The sequence below is a fragment of the Periophthalmus magnuspinnatus genome, chromosome 4 (assembly GCF_009829125.3).
Source record: "Periophthalmus magnuspinnatus isolate fPerMag1 chromosome 4, fPerMag1.2.pri, whole genome shotgun sequence".
NCBI classification, from domain to species: domain Eukaryota; kingdom Metazoa; phylum Chordata; class Actinopteri; order Gobiiformes; family Gobiidae; genus Periophthalmus; species Periophthalmus magnuspinnatus.
In genome coordinates, this window is record NC_047129.1 from 14240159 (window position 1) to 14258037 (window position 17879).

A 17879-nucleotide genomic window follows, 5' to 3' on the forward strand; every position below is an offset into this window, starting at 1 on the left:
ATTTGGCTGTATATTTCTGACCATATGAAGAGACTTACTGAAAGTCCCTAGTCATAAGATATTTTAAAGGTGCAATATGTAACTTTTTTCACCACCTGCTTGATTACGTGAAGATGTTAATGCGCAGCCTGGAATGTTCCACTGTATGGTATTTACCTGCTTGGCATCACCTGCTTGTATGGAGACAAGCAGGTCGACCTCCAGATCAGTATGTCACATTATAGCAAAAGTGATCTCAGGTGGTATCACTGTGAATACTTGGATAGTTTGTTTCAAGAACTAAACAATAAGTATGACATTTTTCATGGGTGGTACTCACTTTGTCCAGTTTAGATTCCAGCTCGCACACATCCCCCTCCACTTCCTCTATGGTGGCTCTGTGGAGGCAGAACACAAGCCTGTTAAATTCATCATTCAATAAATATTTATGTACCGAATCAGGACAGAAACGCAAAATTTAAATCATTGGTGCTGATATAAGGGCATCATGTTGGCACACAGAAGCCAGGGGGAGGCAGCCAAACAGGAGGCTGCCATTTTGGGTAGTGCTGTGGGGCTGAAATGAGAACTGGCACGGTGCCCTTTGAAACATGACGAAGCACCGCTCGCTCCTCCACAAAACACCACCCCACACAAATGTGCTACAGCAGCGACGCATGTTCACAGCCCCCACACATATATAATATTTGTCATCACAGTTTGATCTGTTATAAAAAGAAAAAAAAACCAAGGAGCAGGTGGGACTTAAAAGGCAAAAAAATTTGTCATTTTCCCACTGGATACAAACTTTATATCTTGATAAATGTAAATAGTCGATAACGCTGCACAGTATATCAAATTGCGTCAAAATGGCAAAGGCTACAGTCATTTAGATAATAGAATATCCTCTTTATATACTTTTTATAGTATCTAAATCTAGAGATCAATATGTATTTTTTCATGGCTGATGCCAATTGTTTAGAATCAAGAGAAGCCGATGGCTGATGACATCTGACAATATTTTTGGGCTGATATGTAGAGCTGATTTAGGTAATTTCCCCCAAATTCTCAAATAAAATTTTAGTACACACTCATCCACAACCTTCTTTTACTACAAACTGTGTAGAGCCCAGTGTAGTCACAGTTTTGCAGTACACACTTTAGACCAAAGTGTTCAAATGAAGCTTTATATATATATTTTTCATGCATTTAGGCGGCTGGTTGGGTCAAACAAAATATCAGCCTCTGATGAGGATTTATGGCCGATACCGATATGCTAAAAAGGGCAAATATTGGTCCGTCTCTACTGAAATCCATGGTTTCATAGATTATACGTTCCTATTTGAGTCTTATCTCAAATCTCAATTTTCCTAGAGTGGGTTACAATATGCACTCTGAACAGAAACATACTTTTTAAACATATACTGGTCATCGCAATACTTTTCCAAAATTGTGCTGTCCTACTAAAAAAACTAGCAGCAGTGTTTGACTAATTCATAGAAAAGTCCATTAATGACAAGCTTTTCATTTTAATATGAGCGGAAATAAACTTGAGTGAAGCACATTGTTTTCATAGTTCAGAGAGATCAGCTTGTGTTGCAGGTGGCACAGTGCAGCATCAGAGGAGGGACAGCAGCCAGGCTCCTCCAGCTGTTTGCTTCAGTCACAGCTGCCAACATCTACCAACATCTGCCAACAGACCACCTACACTCAGCTCTGTTCAAATCAGTGTATATTTTTCATCATAACGTCTTAAAATACAGAGTAGGATTAGGGCAAAGCACTAATGACAAACATAAGTATCCTGAGATGAGACTTTTGCAGTCCATCAGAAATCAGTTAAGGTTAAAGTATCTTAACTAATTCCTTGTCTGTTACATTATCCACAAAAGTGCAGAAATATGACTTTACTGCAACAGCATGTATTGCTTAAAAAAGTGGATTTGGGGAAAGGACTGTGTTGTCATAGGTGGGAAAACTCTATTATTCAGCAAAATTGCTTGAGGAACTGAAAGCCAAACCAAACTGCTGATTTCACAAAAGCTGCAATTAGTCTAATTTGAGGAAGTATGCTCTGTGCTTGTGCTTTGTACAACTGCAGCCAGGCTCACCAAAGAGCCACAATGGAAAATACTAGATTTACTTTGTTGGTTTAAGTTAAGGTTAGTTTAGTAGTAGCCAAAACACAGAGCAATAAACTATGAGAATAAGTACATAATGAGGGCAGCGCTGAGGTCAAAAGCAATAAAAGAGTGGACTTTAGTTTATGACGCTTAACTGAAGTGACTTTTGCATCTGTCAGGTGGACAACACAAGAAAATGAGCAGTCACATAACATTCATTTGTTTAAAAATAGATATACATTGGTTGGGCTTTTTAAAACATCTTAGCCTTGTCATTTCAAGTTACTTTAATAGAGTTTTTACGTCATGATGTCACTTCTGGATTCAACCTGAAATTTTCTAGCTTGGTTTTTGTTCCTTATTCATCAAACAAGAGACACTACCTTTCAAATGTCTATGTTTAACCACTAATTGTATCAAATAAATAAATAAATAAATAATGTAGTAATAATCATAACACAGAATTACAAGTGTGTATAACTCAATAACTGCTGGTCATTGCTAACGATAGCTTAGTCTAGCCTAGTTCTCATTACATTTCTGTCACACTTACAACCATAGATCCATGCTTATAGCCTTGTTAGTTTTAAAAGACTGCTATCCCTGAGATATGTCATTGCTATGAAAAAGGAGGAAATTGTAAATATGTTCACTGTTTTTAATCTGCTGATGGACATGGAAATGACATCACACTTACTTAACAACTCTATAAAAATATATGTCTGGTAAGAGAAACAGAACGTGTTGAAATCTGTAAATACATTTTAAAAATGTATGCATGTGGATACTGATAGTGATGCACCAAAGAGTTTGTGAGAGCCAGGAACAAGATTGAGTTCAACAGTTAATATATCTGTACCTAATAAATACCTACTTCCTTCTTTCATATGTTCAGGTAACAATGCAACCAATACAAGTTGCTAGGCTGCAGAGTGGACAAATAGAGTTAAGGATTTAGTTTATGATTATCTGGGGGACAACAGTGGACTTACGTTTTTTATGAGCATGCAACATTACAGCATTGTTAAAAGCTTAAATAAAGAGTCAGTTCTGTCATTTATGTATATGACTTTTAAAACATGAACACTGATGTGGAAGTGAGAAATCTGACCATTTCCATTTTATGTGTCTCTGTATGAAGTTGTGGACCTGCTGTCAGGAGAAAGAAAAGGAGGGGCCTGGACCAGCGCTGACCTTGGAGGACATCCAGCCACAGAATAAATAATGAGCAGAACAACACTGTGGACACAATCCCTCCATTATTTTAGTGCAGTGATGGAGAATTTTAAATAGACATAGACTGATATATCGGTTGGCCGATATTTGGACTTTTTTTTTAGCACATCGGGTATCGGCCTTAAATCTCCAGCAGAGGCTGACATTTTGTTTTGTTTAATCTGCTGCCTAAAAAAATACACACAAAGCTTTATATTAACACTTTAATACAAAGAGATAGCTGCAAATGTGAACACACAGCTCTCTTATAGGTTTGTGGTAAATTGACCCAACACTTTGGCCCAAAAATAAATGTGTCAATATTTTAAGACTATGCTTACACAGACGGCTATGCTGGAATTATTTTGCAGAATCATTTTATCAGCTGCTTGAAAAACTTCAAAGCAACAATGGAAACACTTTGAGCTGACAAAGTTAAAAATATAATACAAACTGGAAGACAAACAGTGGCTTATCCTCTTAGCTCAGGTATAAAACAAACACATACCAGCTACATATGTGGCATAAATGCTGAGGTGCTAAAACATTTATGTTCAAATGTGTTGGGAGATTTTAGAGGTATTATTTAAAGCTTACAAATTATAACAACATTATCTCCAACATTTACTACTGCCTTTGGACATTAATCTGTCAGCAGTCTTAAGTGTGACAGGGTAGGCCTGATGATAAGCAGGTTGTGTTGTAGATAAGAAGCAGCAGAGGCTGCCAACGACAGTGCCAGGCAGTGTCCTCTTACATACAATCAACTCCATCATACTGATGGGTGGAGGACAGGGGACAGGACACAACATGTCAGTTCTGGTACGTAAGGACTCAGGTGTAATTGTAAACAGGGCATAGATTTAGGTTAAAAAACTCTTCAGTAGTTCTTCAGACACTATGAAGTATTCAACTGTATCTGATCTTGTGGCATCAGTGCACACGCAGGTCTTAAGTGCAGCATGCTTTACTTTAAACACACAACAATCATAGCAGATAGTGTGTTTCTCTTTTACATGAGTGACTTTGTTACAAAGATAAAAGGGAAATGGTGGCGTACTAAACAGCAGAGTCCAAATGAGAGAAGGACCAGCGCGCTGCCGTCTGGTGTTTGGGTGTGAGGCTTAAGTCAGAGCTAAATAAAGCACTCATGGCAGGACTGAGTGTGTACGGCCTGAAGCTGAGGCTCCGACCACATCAGTAAAAAGAGGCACATTCAGCAGAGCTCAGGAAATGTTTGGCTGCTGCTCTTCCTCACAAAGTCCAGCACTTTAAAGAGTAGACCCATTAAACTGACCAACGACCACCAGGCTGTGTGCACGGACCAAGCTTTAGGTCAAAGAAATGATACAAAGATACCAAGAATTCTTCTGGATGTTTTTATATAGTTTGGGATTAAATGTAAAAAAAGTAAACAAAATAGCCGGAAAAACTGCTGAATCATTACTGTAATTCATCTGTGAATGAATGAGGCATTTTTGCATCACTAAATCTTCATAGGTGTATTACTGCACAAAATGAAATTTTTCTGGCTTGACAACTACCAGAGAACGCGTGACAGTGGGTCGTCATTGACGACAGAGGCTTTTAAACCTGTGCTGCAGTGCAGTTTGTATGCAGAGCCATCCTTCAGACTGAGGGGCTTTCATTAGACAGCATAATGTCTATTTAAGAGTCTCTGGTGGACAACAGCAAAAGACTTCAATGGTTGCCCGGGTGTCCCTTGAAAAATGTGCGCTCATGTTGTTGTAGTTTCTTTGTGAAAACATCCACATTAAACTTGTTTTATTTTAGTAGTGGCAGACATCAACTTTTACACTGCCAGCTAAGCACCAACATGTCACTACTTCCTGTCGTTTAAAGAGCTATAGTTTCAGAGGCCCCTACATTTAGTGCACAGAAGTGATTCACTGAGTGCAGTCCAAAACAAAAGGGCCATCCACACAGTGCTGTGAGGTTTGGCACAGCTCCAGTGGGCTGGTACTCTCCTGCAGAGGCAGTTAGACAGGTTAATCTGATACAATAGGGTCCAGTGCAGGGGACACACCATCACTGAAAATACTACACTCTGAGTAACTAGGCCTGTCACGATAATTACAATATCAACTTATGGTTCAACAAGTGATAGATAAAACAATTATTTATGGGAGTCAATATCTGTTGTGGGTACTTTTACTTTGTACTAGTGGGGAACTTTTTATTTTTTGTACTTTTCTGAAGAGCAGTAAAGGGTTGAATAAATAACTTCTATGACTCATTAAGTGTGGGTGATCGTGGCATAATAGCTTTGAATATTATATTTATTGTCTATATGCTCTTCACCAATATACCATACTTAAAAATTTGTTATGGTAACAGGCCTTTGAATAACCAACTCTGAACTGAATCTCGCTAAGGTTGTTATAAGACCAGGGCTAGCTCAATAATTTATGGCCACTGACTGTGACTATGTTTTGGTATGTGTCATACGCTGGTCTGTGTACATTATAAAACAGTTTTGACACACTTTTCTAAATATTAAGGATCTCTCTCAGCATCTTTCCTAAACAAACTCCTAAATATGGGTTTTGTAGATTTGTACTTGAATATTTTTCTGACAGTTTAATTGTTCTTGTTTGTGGAGGCATGGTCTGTTCTCCACTATGTTGATGAAAACAGCCCCCGTGCCTGTTATTGTGGATGGAAAAGTGAGGGTGGGCGCGATGACGTAGATCCTGTGATTGTTCGAGTGCGGAGCAGCCGTGATCCTCACCAAATCAGCTCATTACTTTACATTACAATACTTATCCAGCCTGTTGCTTTATCGAATGGCCATTGTAAATACTCTAGCATCTTTGAGTCAACAGGAAGTCAGCAAAAACAAAGGCAAATGCAAGTGAAATAGGAAACTCAATAGGAAGGCTTTGATGATTAGGGGGAATTAAAGACTAACTCAAGCATACAGTGCCCATAATAATCACTGTGCAATGCAGACATGTTTATAAATGTTCAATTATATTATTTATTTGTAATTATTTCCAAGATTAAATTTGAACAAACTATACCACTAACTAGGTATGTATAGTTTTTGAGTTTTAGATCACTATACCTTATAAAAATGTATAGTGTATGTATAATATAGTAGTATAATGTATGTTACAAGATTGTTTCATATTACTAGAAGATGTATGCTACCATCAGTGACACAGTTACAGGAGTTAGAAAGCAGATGGTTTATGGCATATAGGGATGCATCGATCTGATACTGGTTGCTGGATAGGATATTGGCTTGCAAATATCGGTTCAGCAGATATCCTAGTTGGACATATACATTGATGTAATTTACTGGTTGTGGTTGGTCCAGAAAGCCTTATAATGTTTCAATTTGTATTTATACAAAATTGTTCTGTTGTTACTAGAGACAATTTTCAGTCTCTGCACTGGTATTGGTTGATATCGGGTATGGGCAGATACTTAAATCCATAGTACCAGAATCGGAATCGAAACTGAAAAAGCTGGATCAGTGCATTGCTAATTGCATAAATCTAAAATGACATGCTACATACATCCAGCTGTGATCATGCATCCCAAGTATTTAGCATCAGATTTAATCTTTGACCTAGAAAACAAAAGAATTTGCCCTGAACTTTCAACACCCGTAATTACAACAAAAGCTTTGTGATCATTACAACAACACTATAATAATATAGCCGATCGTGGTTTACACAAGACATGCTCAGCTCATGTATGTGGTGACGAGAATTGTCTCTACAGATGACAAAAAGCCAGAAAAGCTCTTGAGCCTAATTCCTATTCTCAAGTGGAAAGGGTTACTGCCAAAAATACATATTTGTGCAGCATGCATGTCTCAGCTTTACTAAGACTAAAGACAGACTACTAACGCAAATGAGGATGAGAGGGAAAAAAGTGGGGTGTGCCAAATTACCACTTGAAAACAACCCTGTCCACATTTGGGGGCTCCATATTCTCTGGCACAAAGTTAAAAGCAAAACACCAAAGTGGAACCAGATGTCCAGACGGAGCTCTGTACTATTACACGTATTCTGTTTTTTAATGCATTCTCATTCTCTCTAGTTATTTTCCTTGGTCAAACATAACGCGGTGAAAAATCAGTGCCACGAATATCAATGATCAGTGCGACCCAGTGTGACCTACAGAAAATGACTGTAATGGTTCAAATGCTGAATACAAACATTTTTAGAGATAGATCAGTGGACAGATTTGGTCATAATCTAACACAAACTAACACATTAAAAACATATGGCTTATACATTGGGGATACAATGATTATTAGTATAAAAAATAAAATGGGTCTGGCTCTGCAGCTTTAAATCCATATCAATCCAATTGCACTTCACAGCCTAGAGCTCTCATGATCCATAAAACACAAAACAGGCATCACCAAAACAACTCCAGTAAAGCAGGGACAACATATGGGTCATAAGCTATAGAGATTTTGAGATTGACTTGTGAATAATGCTAAAAATGCTAGCATTAATAAAAATTGCCAGGTCGTCTCTTTCAGAATGATTTAGGAAGTTATGACTCTTCTTAAAGCATTACGAAGCAACAAAATATCTAATTTCTCAAAATATTGCTGATAACAGGATGCTGAAACACATGAATATAAACTTTTTTTTTGCACTACTGGGAACTTTTTGGGTTTTTTTTGGTTATATGTTGCTGTAGAGTCATTATAGATAGAAACTGCATTTATGTGTTTCATTCTGCTATTTACTTATTTATTGCAGCTATTTTTTTCTTTTAAACAATACTGTAGATTTAGAATATTTTTTGTGGTACAAATCTGCTCTTGGGTTATTGTGTATTATTGTTTATAGTCTATATTTACTTCAGCAATATATCCCAAATCGTGACAGGCCTAATGAACAGACTGTGATCATGAAGGAAATGCTCTGAATATAATTAATTCTCCAATTCCTCAGTCTGTGATTAACTTTCTAAGCTGTCCTGGTTTCGTAGAAGAGGATGTTACTGGAGCTCTGGGACCAGCTGCACAGGGAAAGGGAGGGAGGTGCTTTCTCATATCTTCGGGAAAAGGAGAAGCAAGAGAGGAGGAAGTTGAAAACAAACACCCAACTTGAAACACCCTAAAGGTCCAAGAGTAAAAATAAGAGATGATGCTGCAAATGAAGCTCTTCAAATAAATTAGGCCTAAACCACATGATCTTGGACCGTCTAAAAGCAAAAAAAAAAAAAAGCTTGAAAGGCCTGACAGACCGAGGAATTTGAGATTACATGTCTACATACTGTTATTATGAGGACAGTCAATCTACAGAACACCTCTTGACTCGTGTCTTGAATTTCAATTTTAAGGCTTTTTTCCCCATTTTGCCAAAGCCTGTCAGTACCAGTAATATAACCTCTGACTGCATTATTATTATTATTATTAGCACACAGTAACGACAATCATCTGAATTAGTGGCCATTGCTCATGCGTTGGTCTCATTCTTTCAGGGCAGAGTCCTCTCCGAATGGCCCCAGCTTTCTAGATACCAAAATAGAAGACAACCAAGCTAGGAACTCCCCCGCAGCCTGGCTGGATACTTTTCTTGGCAATAAATGCGTGTGGAAAATGGGACAAAGTCCGTCTGGGATTACTCACCTGAACCGGGGCGAGTCCTTCAGGCACTCCTCAAAATCCACCATTATTTTCATTTTGGCGCAAAAGAAGGAGCGCAGACTTGCGCTGTCTTTGATTCACACTAATCCAGGCTAATTAGCTTGTTTGCTAGCGTTACTGTACCTCTATCCAACCAGCTGGCCCCTCTCTGTCACTGCCCTGTAGCCAGCTAGCCCCAGAGGCCAGCGTCTACTGAGAAAAAAACGTAGGAATGCGACCATATAATGGGCTATGCTTTCTTCACGAGCACCAAAGACACTAAAGCAATCACGGACGCGGTGGTCAGTCCCGAAAACAGAAAGCGTCGTCCGGTGGCTAGGTCATAGCAGCCACAGTAGAAAAGAAGCTTTCTCAACGCAGATGGTTACTACAACCACAGACAAAGATCGTCTATGCGTCTATGTTAAACGAACAAGCCCACAATGAAACGCGCAAGTTTTTTCTAAATGACTCTGACCTTTACCCATCTAATTAATTAGTCAAACAGTTTCGTAACTTAATAAATACGAAGGTAAAATAAATATGTGTATTTGAAAATCGAAAATATACTGGGAGGTTTCTACAGTTGAGTGGTTAGCTTGTTTAGTAAACAATCTTTGTATTGGTTGACAGGCGCTTCCTGATCCTGGCGCTCGCTGTGGATGTGAGACGAGTTGGGATTTTGGCATACGTCCGATGATCTTTGACTGAATGATCCGCATGGAGATAATGGGTGCTTCTACTACCACATACATTTACCTCACAGAGACTATAGTCTCTTTAGTTTACTCGAATCTCTGCTCTGTTCATGCTCTTTGTATAAAACCTTATAAACTTAATAAACCATAGTGCTTCAAGGGCATCTTAACTTAGTCTATGTCCATACACATTAATAAAATGCAATCTTCGCTTATATGTAGGATAATCCACAAACTAAGACATGTCTACTCCTCTTTGATCCTATTAGTACTCTGCCTACATAATTTAGTTAAATGAAATGTTCGAACGCCATCTAGTGGTATTTATTACAATTGTGCTTAAAAAAGGCAAAACAAAGGAGCAGCTGATTTAAATAATCTTAGTTTTTTAATTAATGAGGGAAGGAAAACACACTTCAAATATTTGAAACATGCTAAAAAAAATGTGATCCACAGTGCCAGTGAGTGCAGATTTGACTGCTAAACAGTCTTCAATATTGAAAATTAAAAAGCGAAGAGTATTTTAAGAAAACGGAGAGTAACATGAATCTTATCTTTACACAGGGTTTCTAAAAGATAAGAGGCACGTTTGGATATCCAAAAGGGTGGTAATAACATCAGTTGTTTGGGATAAAATCTCAAAAGCGTCAACTCAGAATTCACATTTATCAATACATTACACAGTGTTTTAATTAGCTTTGGAATGGAATCAAATAAACATTTGATCATTGGAAAAGACTGTATACTCTGCCTGCCTTCAGTCAAGTTAATTGTTTGGGCTAGTTTGGTTTTTTTAAAAATAATAATGGGGTCATAGAGAGCGTATATAGAAAACCCCTGCTGTTGTTTGTTGTCCCTAAAACGAGACTAACAGCCAACCAGAGCAAAATGGAAAAAAGAAAGCGAATGTAATTACTCAAACAAAACAATAAGTCTGTAAATAATTATATAACAATAGAACCTAACTGAAGCACATTTTTTTTAACTAAGACATGTTAATAGCCAACTTTTCATATTAACCTGGCCTTGTAACCTTTAGTCAGCAGTTTGGTTTGCAAACAATAACGTCATGCTGCGCCTTCTTATCAGTAGCTAAAAATGTAAAATTTTCAAGCTGTTTCATGCAAGACTAGAATCAAAAAGAAATATAAAAAGTAGAACAATGAGGAACAAAAAATATTGGCAGTTTTACATTAACTCAAGAGTAATTATTTCAAAAAAGCATTGGTGTGTTTTATGTGCCTGTAAAATTGTTCTGTATTTCAACAAAGGCCTCAAATCAGTAGCACATGCTTTATCAATATTAATCTTAATGGTTTCAACACATTTTTATTACCATCTGGAAATACAAATGAGGTTTGTCAGAAATTGAGATATGCATGTTATTATAAACTGGGGCATTTATAATCCATAACTGTTATTTTAGTTTGAGAAAAAAAAAACTAAAAATATAACATACTTTTACTGTCTTAACAACAGACTCAGACGAAATTAATTGATGGCACAGGACAGACTAAATTAAGGTCAAGAGGTACAATGGAGAAGGCAGAAAAACAAGGTTCAAAATCAAAATCAAAATTACTATCTATACAGAAAGCCAGTGTAGTATTTTCAGAAAAGGCCTTAACGAGGCAGTGGAGTTTCCCCGGATTTCAAAGTAGGCTTTTGAAGAATTGACTCCTGCACACTGTCCACATCCGAGAGTCTAAAAGCTTTAAAGTGTTGCTCCTTCCTTTAGGTGAGTGCATTCATGACTGTAGCTCCACTGTAGAGGATAGAGAAGGAGAGTCTTGGCTTAAGGGGTAAAAGCCCATGTTCACCTTGATATTTAGTGACTCGGGAAATGTGAAGCCTGTGATTTGAAATCTTGCATTGCACAAATTTGAAAACGGTTTTCCATTGATAGATGGGTGGTTTAGGTAGAAGCATTGTCCGTCTCGACTGGATTTGGAGTTGAAACACTGGGCAAACGGTCAAAAGCCTCACTTATGAGTCCAGAGATTCAACTAAAAAACATCAAAGAAAAAAACACATGGATTTAAAAAAGGGAAACTAATGAATGTTACAATGAGTCATCTAGACCGAGGACACATTGGAGTATATTTAGATAAAATTAAAGCCTGATTTGCTACAATGCCTGTAACTCCAGCTCACACAGCAGGATAAATATACCATTCTATCATGGGTCCTCGGTATGCAGCAAATCTTTCCTAAAACCAATGTGTGTGGTGTTGCTGTCCTTCTTAGGTATCTTTCAGAATTAGCCTGTGCGGTCTGTGGACCGACCCCAGTGCGCTCTAGATTTGCTTCTGTTTACTTTAGGGCCAGCCTTGTTCACATACGCCACCCATCATTCATGTCAAACATGCACCATGAGTCACATGAGACTCCATCAGCTGATCGCTGAACTTATTTCTATGACAACGCAATTCAAGCAGACAGAACCCTGTGAAAACACATGCGCATGCTCGCTTCCCCCATATCCGGTGGTCTTTTACAGTCGGGTGTGTTCAGCCACGACTGCAAGTGCTGGTGGTGGAGGAGAAAAAGCTTTTAGAATGACACACAGACAGGCCGAGGCTCAGCTGCACAGACAGACACAAGAGGAGATTGTCGCTGATACTAAGTTGATCCAATTTGCCTTGTCAGATGAACATGTCACACAGCAGTTCTGCAGGGGCCATTCATAGAAATGTATGCAATCTCAGCGCTTAACTTTAGAAGTGTGAGATGAATAATAGTTATGTCTGTGGTCTATACATTTTCTGTCATGTCTTAAATATCGTAGAAGATTTTGAAACCCTCTAGTGTGTCCCCAACTAGACTGGAATACACATTATTCAAGAGGCCACAGCCAGCACTATTTACCTTCCTGAGGAGGGTCAACACTGATCTCCTCTGTTTCCTCTGCATCCTCTCGAGCCTCCTCTGTATCATCTCTCATCTCCTCATCTTCATCATCATCATCATCATCATCATCATCATCATCATCTTCTTCAAGTTCACTGGCGATGAGCTGACGGGCCAGTTTGATGTTAAGTCCCTCATTGTAGTGCATCTTCCTCATCATCTGAAACTGTTTCTTTTTTGCTACAAAGAGTACAAAATGTACAATAGGAGTCACAAATTTGGACACACCGTATCATTTAATGTATTTTAATGTCTTTACGTTTACCATCTATTTTATTATTTTTTGTTTGCTACATTCCATATGCGTTCATTCATAGTTTTCAAAAATAAGAATGAAAATGAATACACACTACCAGTCAAAAGTATGGACACACTTTTTCCATTTATTTTTCTTTTTTCTTCTTAGATCTGATAGTGAGCAAATCAGTTACTCAGATGAGCTTCATGAGTTGTTATAAAATGAATAGCCAATGTAATAAATCTAATAATGTGTCTCAGATAAAATGTCCCTGACCTGTGGGGTGTGCCAGGGTTAAATCCTGGGATGCCTCCTGGGACGCCTGCTGTTCAATCTCTATATGCTGCCATTGAGCCAGTTAATACACAGCAATATGTCCTACCACAACTGTAGAGATGACGCTCAGATCTATGTCTCACTGCAGCAGGTGAATATGGACCAGTGGATTCACTCTGCCACTGCATCCAACAGATCAGTGTGTGGATGAAAAACAACTTTCTCCAGCTAAACTCAGACAAGACTGAAGTCATAGTCTTTGGCCCACAGAAACATAGAGAAATACTAAACATGGGGAATCAGCGTTTCAGTTTTATGCAACTAAAGCCTGGAGCAATCTTCCTGAAGATGTGAGACAGGCCTCTATGTTGACAATGTTTAAATCCAGGCTCAAAACAGTTCTGTTTAGCTGTGCATATGACTGAAAGATTTTTATTCTGCACTCTTCTCTTTTAATGTTAATGATTATTTGTAATTATTTCTGTTTTGATTTGTGTGATTTTAATGTCTTTCTTATTCTGTAAAGCACTTTGAATTACTTTGTTTACGAATTGTGCTACACAAATAAACTTGCCTTGCCTAATAATAAACAAATAAACCTACTTGAATAACCATACAATGACTGGATCAGATTCCCAAAATGTACCTTGTTCTTCAGGGGTCAGTTCTTCTTCCTCTTCTTCACTGCTCTCCTCCTCCTCTTCCTCCTTCATGAACCTGGGCTCAGAACCTTCAGCAGCAATCAGTCTAAAATTAATTCAGATTAAAAGGAGTATTAATGGCATACTGTGAAAAATGTTAAGTAGAGCTCCAACTCAAGCCCTCTAGAACAATAGCAACAAAGGCCAGACAGAATCCAAGTTTCCTTTTAGCCTATTCATACAAGTCTTCCAACATTATGCGGCCAACCATTGTTAAAGGCAGCAGTGCATTTAGGGAGTAAGTTACAATACTTATGACTTAAAAGTGTACAACAATCTTTCTGTCTGGGCAAATCCACTCTGCAGCCTAAAGCATAGTGTCCAGTATATAGCATAATATTAGTCATGAGTTATTAGTTACATCCAACAGTGACATCAGCTTTCATCACATTTTAAGAATTAAAAACATTTTGAGAATTGTCCATATTTTGAGAATAAAAATCTTTTAGACATGTCATCTTTGGTAAATGTAGCTTACTTTGAAGCAAGGTCATCCGCTGTGAGGGCGCTTTGACCGTCTGAATCACTTAGCACCCCTTCATCATCATCATCCCCAACCATTCTAGAAAAAAAAAAGAGATACATTTGACATTTTAATTATGTAATATTTGAATGTCATAAGTTACAGGGAGAGGGATAAATGGTGAGGGCATAACAAAGCAGACAGCCATAAAGCCAAAGAAATTATTTGTAAAGGGTGACCTTCCACGCAGTATTGTATATTATTGAATAACTAACTTCCTGAGACATCCCAGTAACATGTCTCAGAGTCAGAGCTCAACACTGGCTTGTGGGAATGGTCCAAAGCATTTATCTACTGTGTATACATAAAGCAAATAAAAGGTTATACTTAAGGTACACTTATTGTATATACCTGTTATAGGGAGTGCTTGGTTCATCAATTTTCATCAGGCCATAGTCTTTGTCTGCTGGATGATATGTGGCTAGTATGTTCATCTCATCCCATTTTGTAGATTTTTTTCTGTAAAAAGAAAATCAAATCAATCAATCAAATTAGTCAGATGGCTACTGTCACATATTGCCAAGACGTTGAAGAAGTTAATTGGAGACAGCTCAGAAAAAGGCAGGTTAATAACTGCAGGTCAAATCAGACACGGCATTTCCATGTTTAAATTCAGACTGTGTATGACCTAGTTTCTAGTAAAACTGGCAAAAAATTATAGAAAGCTTCATAACAATTGCAATTGTTTTTCACCCAAGCTACCCTGAAAGTAACAGTAATACTCCTTTAATACAGACTTAGTTTCAGACACACACTATATTAGTTGAATCGGGTTGCATAACACCTTATCCTCTTACCCCTGCATCAATTCATTTTAGCCCACCATCTTAAACCACAAATAAAAAGTGGAATACTTTTCTGTGTGCTGATCCACCTGACTGGCCCGTCTTTGGACAGCAGCGTCTTCGGACACATACTAAATATAGAAAGTGGATCCGTTATGTGACGAGTGTCTCTAAAGTGGCCAACAGCTGGCAATAGACACATCAGGAGAACTCATTAAACAGAGTGAGTCGTCTTTGAGAGTGGAGTCATGATATCAGGTAAAGTGGTCAAAGGGAAGCGAGAAGACCAACTCAAACCATAATCAAAGTACGCGCTTCACAATGAATGAGAGATTTGGTTTCATGGCAGCATTCATGAATTACACATGAGCTATTATTTGGGGCAGGAGTGGCTCATGGGTTAAGCATTCACCCATCAACGTAGTTGGCGGTTTGATTCCAGCTCCGATCATACTATTGTTGTGTCCTTGGGAAAAACACTTCACAACACTCGCCTTGCCTACGAATGAGGTGTATGAGTTATCTGTGGAGGTTGTAGGGTTAGATGCCACCGAGTGGCAGCCTCACTTCTGTCTGGTTACAGAAGCAGCTTGCCACCACCAACTATGGCGTGCGCTGCACAATGTTTCTACAACTACATTTTTTGTTACTTTTGTCGTAACAAGTACCCCGTTTAAACAGTACTTCTTACATGAAGATTACAACAGACCAGAAGTAATTGAAGATGGAACAACCTGTTTATTGTGCAGGATAGGCTATAGCTGTAGCTATGATCAATTACAGTAAAAGACATTTAACCACTTTAGATGGTTGGTATGGTGATGAAAGCAGACAGCTAGCAATAGCTATTCACACATATATGACTACAAGTAATCAAAAGCGGTAATAAAGAGCCATTTGATGTTGTGGTACTGTAACATGGCCAATTATGGAAATCTATGGCAGAATCATAACAGGGTGCGAGCTAGAAAGTTCCTGATAGAGGCTACGCTAGCCTAGCTGTGAGCGCTAAACTCCATGATGCTAAATGGATGACACTTCGTAGGCTAACAAGTGCTTAGCTAGCCATCACCTGCCTCTAACTTCACCAAAGGTTCACTCCGCACTTACTGCTGATCATCCTCGGTGAGTCCAGGTACTTGTTCGTCGACGTCTCCTGGAGCGTCAGTGGACAACGTCTGGACGTTGGTCCCGGTGTTTTTGTTTTTTAGGATACCTTTTATCGGCCGTGGAGCTGCCATTCCCACACGCTGAACCGTGTTGTCAAGCTGACCGCCTTCCCAACTCTCCGTGTGTATTTACTGCCCCTCAGTTACAAAAACGAGTTTACGGTAAAAGGCAAACCCTCATAACTAGGACATGGAGTAAATCGTCTGAAGAGAAAGCCTGCGTTTACGCGCTCCAGCAGTTCAGCTGTATCATTCCCATAGTGTGCGTGTAAGCCTTAGCCCAAACAGAACAGTGTCAATTTCAGCCACCAGGAGGCACTAGAGTTATCGCGAAAGGGTATTTAAACGTGCTCTAGTTACTGCGACTTAAAGATGAACTTGCACTAGCACCTTTCTGGTAGTTATTATTTTTTTGCCTGGAATTTTGCAGATCATGGTATTTAGCTTCTAACTTGAATTTATTCATTGTTAGGATTAGGACTAGAAAGGGAGCTGGACAAGTTCCAGGCTTTTTAAATCCTGTACGGATGAACTGTGTGGAGTTATCTCCTTGAAGACCTTAGGGGCCCAGAATTGGCCCCTTTTCTTATTCATTTATATTAGAGGACCTCCCTCCCTGTGAGGCTTCTTGCCCCGAGCCATTGACTGAAAGGTTAAGAAGACTCCAGCACACTGTCTCACTCTTGGTTCACTTTTATCAATACATTTTGGGCCCTCTGTCCTTTCTCAGGCTCTTGCCATGAGCACCCAAATTCGGTGTCAACAGAAATTTGGCCTAGGACCTGCCTGAGAGGCTGGTCCTGGGACACTTCCGCTCTACAGTGAGCTTAGCAGTGGATCTTCTGCAGTTTATGTACCAGCATGAACACTAGACAAGGACACGTCACTTCCCTGTTACATCGCTATCTGGTTGGAGAATTCTGTTCTTTCATTTCTCCAGCACCTTCACCACTGTTGTGGACTGTGACTATCTCACAAACCGGCCCCAGTTTGTGAGCCCTGGATTATTGAGCTCCTGACCTGCAGTCCTCACATTTTTCCTCTTCACTTTCAGCATCGGCCAATGCAGGACTTTGTGTCAGCAGCACCACATGCTCATCAATGCGGGAAAAAGGAGGTGAACCTCTGCAGATGCCATTCTACTGCCCTTGCCCTCACCAGTAAACACTCTCAAGTGTAATACAGGTACCTTTGTGATCACATAAATAGACTGGACTGTACTCACAACACAGATGCACCAGTATACAAGAAGGTCCAAACCAGGCTTCTGATTAGACTGCAGTCTTATGGAGTGAGGGGGCCACTCCTGAGGACCTTCTACGTCTCTGTATCTTTAGTCATTAATCAACAGAGTGCATCTGCTTACTAACTTGACATGCATCTATCCATTGTTTAATCTTTACAGTATACACAATTAAATATCTGGCCACAACTTGTTGGCCAAGTTAACCTAGTAGTATCCACAGTCCATGTTAAATGGCAATTTGCAAAAGCACTCCAGACAGACCAATGTAATGACCAAATCCAATGCTGCACCTATATGGACAGGGCACTCCACTGTTTCTCTGGAGTGGAACTGTTCCTCTGTATGCACCTTAGAACTTTTACACACCTGATCTTGTACTGAGGTTCCTATATG

At 39.0% G+C, this 17879-nt stretch overlaps 2 protein-coding genes across 2 annotated transcripts in view; both read right to left on the bottom strand.

Moving 5' to 3' along the window:
- LOC117370123 (arf-GAP with coiled-coil, ANK repeat and PH domain-containing protein 2-like) overlaps positions 1-9342 on the bottom strand; it is a 32494-nt gene extending 23152 nt beyond the window's left edge. Inside the window, exons 1-2 of the mRNA XM_033965490.2 lie at positions 8944-9342; positions 320-377 (exon numbers count right to left, since the gene is read on the bottom strand). Of these exons, the coding sequence (XP_033821381.1) occupies positions 320-377; positions 8944-8996 (111 nt within the window). The 5' untranslated portion in view covers positions 8997-9342. The remainder of the gene's footprint in view (positions 1-319; positions 378-8943) is intronic.
- Positions 9343-10438: 1096 nt separating this feature from the next.
- ppp1r2 (protein phosphatase 1, regulatory (inhibitor) subunit 2) lies at positions 10439-16557 on the bottom strand. Its single transcript, XM_033964788.2, has 6 exons — positions 16182-16557; positions 14638-14745; positions 14242-14325; positions 13709-13809; positions 12507-12728; positions 10439-11644 (listed from the first exon to the last, which is right to left on the bottom strand). The coding sequence occupies exons 1-6, from the start codon at positions 16310-16312 to the stop codon at positions 11625-11627; spliced, it is 666 nt and encodes a 221-aa protein (XP_033820679.1). The 5' UTR covers positions 16313-16557; the 3' UTR covers positions 10439-11624.
- Positions 16558-17879: the final 1322 nt, after the last annotated feature.